We start from the raw sequence: 13,021 nt of genomic DNA, 5'->3' as shown, positions 1-13,021 counted from the left end.
CGTACGACATGCTGTTGTGAAAGGTGCTGTGACTCGAGAGATAGAGAGAGAGAGATAGAGAGAGAGAGATAGAGAGAGAGAGAGAAAGAAAGAAAGAAAGAAAGAAAGAAAGAAAGAAAGAAAGAAAGAAAGAAAGAAAGAAAGAAAGGAAGAAAGAAGGAAAGAAATAAAGAAAGAAAGACAGGAAGGAAGGAAGGAAGGAAGAAGGAACGAAATAAAGAAAGGAATAAAAAAACAGAGAGAGAATAAACTATAGCTAAACGAGCGTACGTCCTTTGGTTTGGCCGCATTTTATAGTAAAACCTCAAATATCCCCTCTGCGAATATCCTTTGTCATCGTTACTGTGGTTGTTGTCAGTTCAAGAAAATGGCTGCCTCTGTAAACAAACTCGTGTCATCCAGTAGTATTTAAACACCGGGTGTCCACAATATCGGCCCGATGCACTGCCACTGTCATCTTCTTTGGCAGGGTTTTTTGGCGCAAGGGCATCTAAGACCAAGAGCGCTATTGCTAAGGTGAGGTAAAAGTGTGCTGATGAAATGAGTGCAAATAGTGCATAAAATTACTTCGGTGTAAAGCGCCGAATCCAAAAGATAAGTGAGGAGCGTGATGAGGCATGGAATGAGCTAACGGTGTATAGGGCCATGGTAAATAGAACCCTACGGATGAACAAGGTAATGAGGTGGACGGGAATGCTACTTTCTAAAACAAACCTGCTTTAAAAACCGATATCATGAAGGTATTCTAAAACTCTGCTAAACTCGAACACAGGACAGTCTGATAAAAACATTGCAATGTGCCGTGGAATAGTCTTACGGTACATTTCCGGGAAATAGCGCCTCCTTTCTGGTTCTATGGCCGAGCACTCAACCAAAATATGGAGGACTGAAAGACCCTCGCCACATCTGGCACAGTTTGGCGGCTGGTCACCAGTCAGGAGGTAGGAATGCGTGCCATGTGTGTGTCCTATTCGTAGTCTGCATCGCCAGACCTCAAAGGCCCTGTTTTTTTCCCTGGCAGCTGATCGGCCAATTATAGGTTGTACCAAGTGAAGCTTGTTGTTTACTTCTCCGTCCCATTCTTTCTGCCAGAGCTGAAGGAGTATGCGTTTTACTGCTGGTTTCATATCCAGGTAAGGTGCTTGCGCGATGTCAATACTGGTTCTTTCAGCTGCTCTGGCGGCAGCCTGGCGGGCTTCCTCATTGCCAGCTATGCCACAATGGCCAGGAACCCAGCACACTATAATTTCTAAATTTAGCTGGTGTGCTTTGTACAGAGCTTCAAGGAGGGCAGCAAATGCGGGATTCTTGGTGCCCTTTCCTGTGGACAGGGCCGTGACAACGCTGAGTGAGTCTGTGAAGATAAGAGACTTTTGTGTTTTGCTTGTGATAATGTGGTCCACAGCCAGATATATTCCGTGTGCTTTTGCTGTAAATATGGTTGTGTTTTTATGCATTGTTTTTGCCATTGAAAGATGCTGTCCAACAACTGCACAAGCCACAGCCGATTTGGTTTTCGATGCATCAGTGAAAAACTGAACAGCCTTGTACTTGTCTTGGAGGTATGCGAAGTGCTGTTTGACTTCCAATAGTGAGCCATTCCTGTCTACTTGTCTAAATGAGGTATCGCATGATATCATGCTTGTATCCCAGGGTGCCACGCATTCATCTGGGGTCATTTTGAGGGTGTCATCAAATGAGATGGATAATTTTGTCAAGATGGAATTTATCAGCAGAGGAAACGGTTGAGCTAAGGAAGGTCGATTTGAAAAGAGCAGCATTCTTGAGTTATCTCTAATCAGGGAGCCACACGGGTGCTCGGGCTGTGACGTAACCTTCAGGGCATAAATAATACCAATAAAAGTTCGCTGGTACTCCAAAGACCAACAGTCTGATTCAGCATAGAGGCTCAGTACTGGACTAGTGTGGAAGGCCCCTGTGGAGAACCTGATGCCCAGATTGTGATAGAATCAAGCATTTTCAGTGCAGTGGTAGAAGCTTACCCATAAACTACACATCCATAATCTAGGCGGGACAAAACAAGACTTTTGTACAGGTGTAGTAAACACTTCTTGTCAGTGCCCCATTTTATGTGTGCTTGTATCTTAAGCACATTCATTGCCTTCAAACACTTCAGTTTCAGATGCTTCAGGTGGGGGTGAACGAGAGTCTCGAGTCAAAAATCAATCCGAGAAACTTATGTTCTGTTTTAACAGGAAGCACCTGTCCATTTTTTTCGAGAACAGTACACAGGCACTTTTTGAAGGGTTAAACTTGAAGTCATTCTCATCTGCCCATTTGGAGAGCTTATTCACTGACAGCTGAATTTGGCGTTCACAAAAGGAGAGACTGCTGGACTTGAAGCCGATCTGCACATCGTCAACATACACTGAGTAAAACATGGTTGGCGGAAATACAGTGCGTAGGGAATTCATTTTTACAATGAAAAGTGTGCAGCTCAGCACACCTCCCTGCGGCCCCCCTGTCTCTTGTGTGAATGGTTTAGACAGAGTACTGCCTATCCTTACACGAAATGTCCGATCAGAGAGGTAGCTTTCAATTGTTTTAGCATAATTCCTTGTATCCCAAGGGCACAAAGATGTTTCAATATACCAAACCGCCAAGTAGTATCATAGGCCTTTTCAAGGTCAAAGAATACTGACAGAAAGTACTGTTTATGCGCGAACGCATATCTTATTTGGGACTCCAAGCGCGCAAGTTGGTCAAGCGTGGATTTTTGTTCTCGAAAGCGACACTGGAATGGATCCAGGAGCCTGTGTGCTTCTAGAAAATGCATCAATCTTCGGTTGATCATTTTTTCAAATACTTTGCACAAATAGCTAGTCAGAGCTATAGGCCGATGCAACTGCTGGGTCCTTCCCTTCCTTCAATACTGGAACAACAATGGCCTCTTTCAGCCTTAGAGGGATATATCCATTGTTCCAGATCCTATTAAAAAGTGACAGTAATGCAAGTTGAGTTTCTGGGTGCAAGTTCTTGATCATTTCATACTGGATATTATCAGGTCCGGGTGCTGCTTTACCAAGTGTGTTTAGGCAAGCTTCGAACTTAGCAATAGAGAACTCAGCATTATATGCCTCACTTGGAGGTGATTTGCGATGAAGTTGCAGTTTTTCTTCCCTACGTTTCAATTTAAGAAACTTGGCTGAGTAGTGCGCTGCGCTTGAAACCGACTCAAAGTATGCTCCCAGTGCATCCGCCTGATCTTCCACAGTGCCACCAGCATTATCAACTAGAGCGCGGGGGCAAGTCTGCTGCCCTTGCAGTTTGCGTATCCTATTCCATACTTTATTTTGGTCGGTGTAAGAGTTAATGCCCTCTATGTACTTCTCCCTACTCTCACTTTTTGCTATCCGTCTCACTCTTCTCGATTGAGATTTGATGCGTTTGAAGTTTACATAGTTTTCAGTTGTTGGAGAGTTACGGAAAAGGCGCCATGCTGCATTCTGTTTTTTCCTAGCACTTTGGCAGTCCTCATTCCACTAAGGAATCGGTATTCTTTTTGGGTTACCAGAACTTTCTGGGATACATTCCCTAGCGGCTTCAATTATGTGCTTTTCGATAAAGGAAAGTGCGCTGTCGATGTCCAGTGAATCTAGATAGTCACGTGGAAGACAGGTGAGCTGTCGAAACGTTTTCCAGTCAGCAGACCCCATCCTCCATCGTGGTACACTGTTCTGCCCATGTGTCGACAATACCTTTTCTTTCAGCACGATTGGAAAGTGGTCGCTTCCATAAGGGTCATCCAGGACGTGCTAGTCCAGTAGTGGGAAGAGATCAGCAGTGCAGAGAGCTAAGTCAACTGATGAGGATGTTTTGTGCGTGGGAATAAAGTATGTGGGCTTCTTTTTGTTCAATATGCAAGCTCCAGTGGAGGCTAGTAATTTTTCTATTATTCGCCCTCTTGAATCGTAGTTTTCACAGCCCCAGAGAGGATGACGGGCGTTGTAGTCTCCTGCTATTATGTATGGCTCTGGAAGCTGGTCCATTAGATTTTCAAATTCAGATTTCTGTAGTCGCTTGTCTGGGGGAATGTAAATGGAGCAAATTGTTATTAGTCGCTGCAACCACATAACTCTCACAGCTACAACCTCTAGTTCAGTCCTGAGTTCAACGTCCTTAGCTGTGGTTGACCTTTGAAGGATAATAGCCACACCACCCGATGGTTGGTTGGTGTTTTGCCTGTCCTTTCTGTATGTGATGTACTGGGGTAAAAAGTCTGCGTGTTTGCTGCTTAAGTGGGTTTCTTGGAGACACACTGCCAGAGGTGCATGCTCCCAGGGCAGCTCTTTAACATCATCCAAGTTTTTCAGAAGCCCCCTGCAGTTTAACAGCAGTACACTACAAAAAGCCATTGCCAGTATTGAGACGTTTGTTAATAAAAACAGGCTCAGCTTGTTAGCTGCCAGAGCCTTTTCCAGTAGGGGACACCTTAGGGAGTTCTGCTTTTTTGATCAGTTCCTAGGAGTTCGTACGCTCCAGCTGTTTGTGGCGATCCTTCGGCGTGATTAACGTAGAGGATGGCTCACTTGTGTCCATAGCCTCCAAAGAAGGCTTGTATGTATGTATGTTTGTGTTTATTGGCGCAAGGGTAACTAGGACCAAAGAGCGCCAAAACTATGTTAAGTGGTCCGTCAATAGTCAGGTTTGAGCTTAGAATATGTATGAAATGAGTATGATATATCCTAAAATACTGTATATATGGGTGTAGAGGGCCCGTAGACTAAAAAATGGAGATGTTCATAATGGCGGATGAAAGGGATTGTGAATGGAACGCGACTGTAGCTCGAGCCGAAGAGCACGCTACGGCAGCGGGCCCCTCGTGCGAACAATGAAAACATGGAGGCTTTGCTCAATGCTTGTAGGCTCTGAGGTCACGCACTGTACGAAATGAGCTTTAAAAACTTGACATCTGCAAGATAACTTAAAAGGGACTTGTTTGTGAACATAGGTTCATCTCCTAAGAACAGTGACGGGTGTAGCGGAATGTTGAAAGTATAGATTTTAGGGAAATGCCGTTTTCTGGCCTCATTGCAGGATGCGCACTCAATTAACACATGGAGGACGGAAAGCCGGTCCCCACACTTATCACAAACCGGTGGGGGTGTGCCATTTAAAAGATATGCGTGCGTAGCGTAAGTGTGGCCGATGCGTAGTCTGCAAATCGATACTTCAATGAATCTGTTTTGTTTTTCTGTTGTGTATCTTCCTAGGTGGGGTTTTATTGAGTGGAGCTTGTTTTCTGTGTGTGTGTCCCACGTGTCCTGCCAGCGTTTACGGATTCCCCTTCGGATCACTGGCTTCAGATCGAGGTAAGGGATTTCCGCGACGTCAACACCACTATGGAGGGCCGCCAAAGTGGCGTTCTGGTCGGCAATTTCATTGCCTAGAATGCCACTGTGTCCAGGGATCCAGCAAACAAGTATTTTTAGTTGTAATTTATGAGCAGTCACGAGAGCTTTAAAAAGGTGATTGAGGACAACATTTTTTGTAGGTTTAAAGGAACCTAGTGCCGTAACGACACTTAAGGAGTCTGTGTAGATAACTGATTCTTGTATTTTGTTCTGTGTAATGTGCTCCACTGTGATTAAAATACCATAAGCTTCTGCTGTAAAGATACTGGTATTTTTGTTCAAGGTCCTCGTGCTGGCGAAATCCGGGCCATGTGCAGCACACGACACAGCGGAAGCACACTTCGAGGCATCCGTGTAAAATGAGGTGTATGGATATGTGTGTTGTAGTTGTAAAAAATGCTGGGAGATCAGCTCACGAGGTGCACGGCGCTTATCAATGCGTTTAAAGGATGTGTCACAACGAATCGTTGACATTTCCCAAGGCGGGACTTCGTCGGCGATGGAAGTCTTCATGCCCTCATCGAAAGACACCCCTATTTCCTCTGCAAGGCCTTTGACACGTAAGGATAAAGGGGCAAGGATCGAAGGGCGCGCTAAAAACAAATGGGCAGATGAGACGTCATTCAGAAATGAACTGCACGGGTGATTCTTCACAGACATTGTCCTAGTAGCATAGAGCAGTGCTGTATAAGCACGCTGGTGCTCTAGGCACCAGTGGTCACATTCTACATAGAGACTTTGAATTGGACTTGTCCTGAAGGCTCCCGAGGCAAGGCGAAGGCCCAAATGTAGCACTGGGTCCAACATTTTTAGGGCAGTTTTAGATGCAGACCCGTATGTTACGCTTCCGTAGTCTATACGGGACCTAACTAAACTGATAAAGAGGCGTAAAAGGCAATCTTTATCAGCACCGTAAGACTGATGCGACAAAACTTTTAAAATGTTTATGGTGTTTAGGCATTTCTGTTTGAGTGTTTTTATGTGCCGTATGAATGTTAGTTTTTCGTCAAGTATAACACCTAAAAACTTGTGTTCTTTTTTGACGGGAATCCGTTCTCCGTTCAGCGTAATGTCAGGTTCCGGATGGATTCCACGCTGTCTTGTGAATAAAACACATGTACTTTTCTGAGGATTCAGTTTAAAACCATTTTCCTCTGTCCATTTCCGCCAAAGAAGGCTTCTTTGTTGACGGTTTGAGACCTGGGGCCTCGGCTGGCCTCCGGTTCTCCTGTGAGGTTACGACCGTCTCAGTGGTGTTAGTCAGCTGTGCAGACCGCGAGGCTGCGGCTGACACATTGGCCGTTTTCGGGCCACCATTTTCTTGAGGTGCAGCAGGTGTCGCTGTTTGCACCTGGGGGGCTGAAGATGTCTCCTCAGGCCCTCTCAACGAGGTCCCTGATTGGACAGTTGCCGCACGTGGCGCCGCCCCCTGACGCGCCACGTAGGCGTATGCTATCTTATGCGTGATAGCAAGACGCCTGCGTGCTTCGGGGTAAGAGATGTTTTCTTTTACTTTCAACGCAATGATTTCTTTTTTTTTCCATTGTTGGCATGAGCGTGAGTATGCAGCATGGTCACCGCTGCAGTTGACACAGTGTGGTGGGGCAGTGCAGCTTTCCGACACATGGTCGGTTTTGCTGCATTTTGCACATGTCTGCTTACCCCTTCAACTCTGTGATCCGTGGCCGAATTTCTGACAAGTATAGCACCGGTGCGGGTTGGGGATGTAAGGTCTGACTCGGATTTTCACGTAGCCAGCTTCTACGGTCTCCAGGAGAACCGTTGTGCCAAAGGTGAGAACAATGTGCTTGGTGGGGATTTCTTTGTTTTCGCGGCGGATGACTATCCGCTGAACTTTGATGACATTTTGCTCATGGAAGCCTTCAAGGAGTTCATTTTCAGTAAGGTCTAGGAGGTCTGCTTCACTTATAACACCACGCACGATGTTCATGGAGCGGTGAGGACTGACAGTAACAGCGGTGTCACCAATTTTCTCAACTTTTAGGAGCTTGTCACATTGAGTCTTTAACTTCAATCAGCAGGTCGCCATTGGATATTTTTTGTGCCTTGTAGCCAGCCCCAATGAGGTTCGATAGACATTTGGACACAAGAAATGGCGACATCTTTCTCATTGTTGTGTTCTCTTTTTCCGAGTGCATTACGTGAAAGCGTGGAAAACACTCTTGCCTCTTTGAAAGAAAAACATCAAAGGTGGTTGCCTCGGTGCGCCCCCTTTTAAGAGAGCTATTCATGGAAAAGGGATTTGGAGATGCCATACAACAAGTATGTGTTCGGTGGCAAGGAGGGTCGCCCACCACCGAGCCCAACAAAGGAACGTGGCTTTTTCAGCACACGCTAACCATACCTTGCCACTAAACCCTATGCTTGAAATCAAAAGTGATGTCTTTGCACAGGGTTAACCATCGCCGCCTGGAGAAAAAACAGAGAAATGAGGAAGAGAGAAGATGACAGGACAGGGTTAGGAAAGACGATAGGAAAGCAAAAGAATGAAGAAGAGGACAGGAAAAGGCGACTGGCTGATTCCCTCCAGGTCGGGTCAGACTTGGGGCACCGTCTACGGGAAGCGGGGGCCGAAGTGGAGTGGTGTGTTGCCTCTGCCAGGGGGCCATGAAGGTCCAAAACAACCCTGGCTGTGGCTCAACCACCAGGATGCCCTTTTCCCCGGACACGGCAAAGCCACACACAGCCGAGGGCTTGGGTGGGTCCAACCCACATGGGCTCGGGGTCCGCGGTGTCGCCACTACCGTCACCTTGAAACGCAAGGCGCCCCTGCGGGCGCACTGCCACTGTCCTATTCCCGCACGTGTGAAGAGGTAGGACAAATGTCGCTGTCGTTGTTCCTTTCTTCGTGCTGCATACCGAACTTTTGGGATTGCCCACGATTGGGAGCTTTAAGAGGATACTATTCTAGCTTCCCAAAATTTACAACAGTAGGATTTGTAGATGTAAAACATGTAGAATAGTGCTTGGCGCATAACAGCTCAAGGTGTTGGCTCGTTAAATGAAACAGGTGCCAACCAGCCACAGAGAAGCCTTATTCAGGGTTAACTGTGAGGTGTGTCAGTCATCTTGCGGACGTCATATACGCTGCAAGACGAAGAAATGAAATCGAAGAAATATACACAAATACGACGCAGCAGGTCGTTAACGAGTGTCGTCAGACTTCCTCTTGCACATCAGGAAACGAGATTGAACTGCCCAGGGAATTTTTATGCACTCTTACTCTGTCCGCGGTGTATAGTTATGATCACTGACGATAGCAGCAGCAGCATGCCGCGGCCACAGTAGGCTGAACAGCGGCGGTGGCACTATTTCTAGTCATGTCCAGCTGTTGCCTGAGCAAATATAGACGCGCGCTTTCGTTCTTATGGCGCGAGAAGTAGACGCCTACGTTGGCGAAAATTGGTGCCGTTGATACGCGGGCAGAGACTAATAAAGAAACAGATGAAGATAAAATGATTGGGGTAAGGTCACGTCATCACCAGCTGGCAGCGGTGGCGCCGCGTTTGCCGTGCTGCCGGTTTAGGTGCCCGAGAAGCAGCAACTACTGGCTGCCTGACGGATCCCGTAGTTCCGATGTAAAATGCAGCGTATGACGAGTGCGGGCTGAGTAGGCCCAAAAGTGGATTGAATGGTAATGACTGCAATGAAATTCCCAATATTGTCAGCCAGAAAACTAGCGACAGGTAGCCAATGCCGCTACTAAAACGACGAAACGTGACCACTGAGACGGTTAGGATGCCAAGCATGGCTGCTGAGGTATGCGAAGCGCATGCAAGAAGTGCGTGTTGCCGGCTTTTACACCCGGAGCAAAGTTTGCCGATCAGGCTGAGTCCCCAATGTGTGAAGGAGAGATTCAGATGCTCAGTCATTTCCAAAGATGTACAAAATGATTGGTTTAGTTGTTTTGCCTTTGCGTGAGCAACAGAATATGGAGGTCATTCTTGAAAGGGGAGTTACAAAACAGAGGAAATGGCACAGTGCGCGTGGAGAGAGAATATCAAGTCGAACCCCAAGTTGGTGTCGGTATTAGCTGTGGTGGTACTGCGTCCGCACCATTGCCTCAGCACGACTTGTCCGGCGGCCAGCTTGACGCGGGCGGTGGCCGCTTGCACTTGCAAAACACTGTGTGGCCCGAGTGGAGGGCCGTGTCGGCGGCAGAAGGAGATGATGTGGGGATGGTGCAACGATATTCATAATGGTGTAAAAAAAATCGAGTGACCAGCAGCCAATGCCAAGGCTAAAACGAGCACACGTGACCACTGAGATAGTTGGAACGTAATATGGAGTTGGAGCAATGTGGGAGGGGCGTGCGTGAAACGTAGTGATGCGGACATCTAAAAATAGAGAAATACGTGCGTATCGTCCCATCCCTCGTGTTCATGAGGAAGAAAAAATCGGTGTCTACGCATTCCTGAAGGTCGCCCAATGCACATTTCAATTACCCTGATTCTAACGCGCACCCGATTTTCCTGGCAAAAAAACCGGAAAAACTTGCACCTCCGATTGTAACGCGCACGGGACTTTGTGACCCAGACAAACGAATGCGAGAGAAACAGGCGATTTATTTCCCGAAGTAATCTAACTCATCTCACTCCTCGTCGCTCTCCGCTGACCACAATATCTCGTCCTCGGTGCCGTCAAGTGCGTTTGCGATGCCACACTTTTGAACGAAAGTTCAACCATGGTCGATGGGATCGTGGCCCACGTCTCGCACGCCCATCCCTAGAGCTTATCCAGGGGTGCACGCTTCAGCCGACCGCTCGTTTTGAACGCGTGGGATCCGCTGCTGCCATTGCTGTTATCAAGCGCGCAAGTGAAACTATTTGACGATTTGTGTGAACGCCCATAGAAAAGCCTAGGCGCCTAGGCTTCCTGCGTCCGAAAAATCGTTGCTAAAAGCTTTGGCGCCATCTTCAAATGGCGATGGCGTCGGGTGGGCCGAAATTTCCGCTGTTTCGGCAGTTTCGGTTTCGTATTCGATTCTAACGCGCATGCGATTTTTCGGCCTATTGTTCCGGAAAAAAAGTGCGCGTTAGAATCGGGTAAATACGGTATTTATTTTCTCAGACAGACTTGTGCAGTAGAATCCGCAGCAGCCAATGGGGATTAGGCGGCGGAAATTGCCGACCCCGGGTATTTTTGTTAAATTTCCATTTTTAAGCTTACAGGGCAAATATTAATAGACTGGCGAATAAACTTGCACACAGAGTTAAGATTCGCCTGCGCGAACTAGGCCCTGAAAAATGGTTCATTGTCAGGTCAAAAGAACAGAGGCAGTAATATTATAAGTGCCTATTAGGTTGGACATTATCTTTTGTCTTCACAGGGCTCGTACATTATGTCCCATACAACCTCTCTAAACCCTGAGTTGTGTAGGTACACCTACCTGCTAGCTTAGTCTTGTCTCAGCTGGGCAGTCCTGGCAAACAGGCTGACAAAAATTGCATGTGACTACTTTCTTACACAAAGAACATAACCTCAACCCCCCAAAAAACAGTACGCTAGAAGAAGACAGAGCGCTTCATGATGCGGGAGGTCTGAGTGAGAACTCGTTGTCAGTTGCTCTAAAGGGTACGTAGCTACACTATTTTTTTCCGAAGTTGGGAAAAAAAATGATGGCCCCATAAGATGGCTTTGTTTAAATTCAATAACGTTGATGCCAAGTTCCAGAAGACCACGTGAGTATCGCACACACATGGCTGATGAATGAAATCAGATATATTCGAAGCCAAGCGAATGGCGGAAGAATCGTAAGCCATCGAGGCTAATATTGGGCTGCTACATAACAGAAAGCGAGGACAACACCGTTAGCGCTGGGCTACGATACAGATTTAGTGCTGAATCGTCAGTAGGACGTGGTGGGAGTTGTGGGCTGACCGCGTCAGCGCAACTAAAATGACATTAGACAAAAAAACGTTATGCACAGCACTTCTCATACATCTTCAGTGTGAGAGTATCTTTGCCGGATTTTAGATTGTGAACACCGAAAAATTTCGGAGTAGTGCTTGTAAAGAGCGCACCGAAGTGTTGTTGTTGCAGCTGCTTTAATAGGCAGGCTTTCTAATACTTCCGTCTGCTTCTTACAATAAATATTTGACATTAAAAGTTTATTTCCCCCGTTAGCTATGCTTACGGCGAGTTCATCATTCGCTGAGTTTAGGTCTATAAAACGAACACTTAGGTGCTTCGAATACTCATCAAATTATGCCTTCTACTTTTGTGTTCAATGGGAACTATGAATATATGCAAAAACCCGAAATGAGGCTACTTGTAGGCAGGGCCTTACCTCAATCTTGCTGACATCCCATTGGTTTAGGCAGTACGGGCATTCCGTTGTCGTTTGAGGGCCTTCCGGTTTCTGCGAGGCCTCCTCGTCAGCGGTTTTAGTTGGAGGTGGAAAGCTGCTTTCAGCGTTTGCCTGGAATCCAATAAAAACCACTAACTGAAATTTAAGGTGTCGCCTTAAATAAGCAAATAGGTTTCATTGGAAACTGGGTAACAGTAATTGCACTTTTTATAAAACCCAGAAATCGAAGAAAGTAAAATAAAATGCAGCAGAACGTTAAGAAGGAGGAACATCAACTTTGTTTGATCCGACAGTTTGAATGCGGCACCTGCGAGCAGAGTTAGAATTGACGCAGTTAGCCGACAGCGATGACCTTCGGTTAGAGGCCGGTAGGTTGAGATATATAAGTTTGGCACCAGGCCAAGTCGTCCTTGATCATCATCATCACCAGCCTATCTACGACCACTGCAGGGCAAAAGCCTCTCCCATTGATCTCTAATCACCCCGGTCCTGCGATAACTGCGACCACTTTAGCCCCGCAAACTTAATCTCATCTGCCCATCCAGTCACGCTCTATTTTTTTAATCATAATGCACCAACTTGCCCAACAGATTTGCTTAATATGGTTTGCCAGTTTTTCTGGTAAAATGTGCCAGCCATCCTTCAAGAGGTCTGCTGTTATCTGGTCTTCACCAGGTCCTTTTCCCCCTTTCATTTAATTCAAAGACTTCCTTACTTCGTCTGTCGTTACTGGTGGGATTTCTGTCTCCTCTGAACTACTTTCTTTTTAGGAATTATCCTGGATTTCCCGATTGCTGTACAGATCTCTACAGAACTCCTCGGCTACTTTGACTATTTTATCCCTATTTGTGATAACATTGCCTTGCTTGTCTTTAAGTCCATATATCTGATTTCTCCTCACACCCAGATGCCTCTCCACTGCTTTCAAGTTGCCTCCATTTTTTACAGCATATTCGATCCTCTTCATATTATACTTCCGTATGTCAGCTGTCTTACACTTATTGATTATCTTAAAAAGCTCCATTAGCTCTATTATGTCAGCTGGGGTGGAGATTGTTATGGTTTACCATTTCCTAATTAGATCTTTCGTGTCCTGGTAAAGTTTACCAGTATCCTGTCTAGCCATCGTGCCCCTGACTTCTACTGCACACTCCGGGATAATGCGTGTAAGATCGTCGCTGGCTTCCTGTGTCGTAAGCTCGGCTTCCGTGGTAAGAGCTGAATATCGGTTCTGCAGCGCGATCCTGAATTCTTCAACTTTACGCGTTACGGTTAGCCCATTGATCGGCTTCTTTCGTAATAGCTTGTTGCAGTG

At 46.4% G+C, this 13,021-nt stretch overlaps 1 protein-coding gene across 2 annotated transcripts in view; it reads right to left on the bottom strand.

The window, feature by feature from the left end:
* Window positions 1-13,021, bottom strand: part of LOC144142284 (uncharacterized) — a 102,507-nt gene that overhangs the window by 60,470 nt on the left and 29,016 nt on the right. For both annotated transcript variants that reach the window (XM_077673659.1, XM_077673660.1), the window contains exon 7: window positions 11,686-11,817. In XM_077673659.1, coding sequence (XP_077529785.1) covers window positions 11,686-11,817 — 132 coding nt within the window. The remainder of the gene's footprint in view (window positions 1-11,685; window positions 11,818-13,021) is intronic.

Source organism: Haemaphysalis longicornis, unplaced genomic scaffold, assembly GCF_048455015.1.
Source record: "Haemaphysalis longicornis isolate Haplotype H1 unplaced genomic scaffold, Haemaphysalis longicornis Haplotype H1 scaffold_6, whole genome shotgun sequence".
Taxonomy (NCBI): domain Eukaryota; kingdom Metazoa; phylum Arthropoda; class Arachnida; order Ixodida; family Ixodidae; genus Haemaphysalis; species Haemaphysalis longicornis.
The sequence above is the reverse complement of the archived record's forward strand: the minus strand, read 5'-3'. Positions and strand labels throughout refer to the sequence as shown.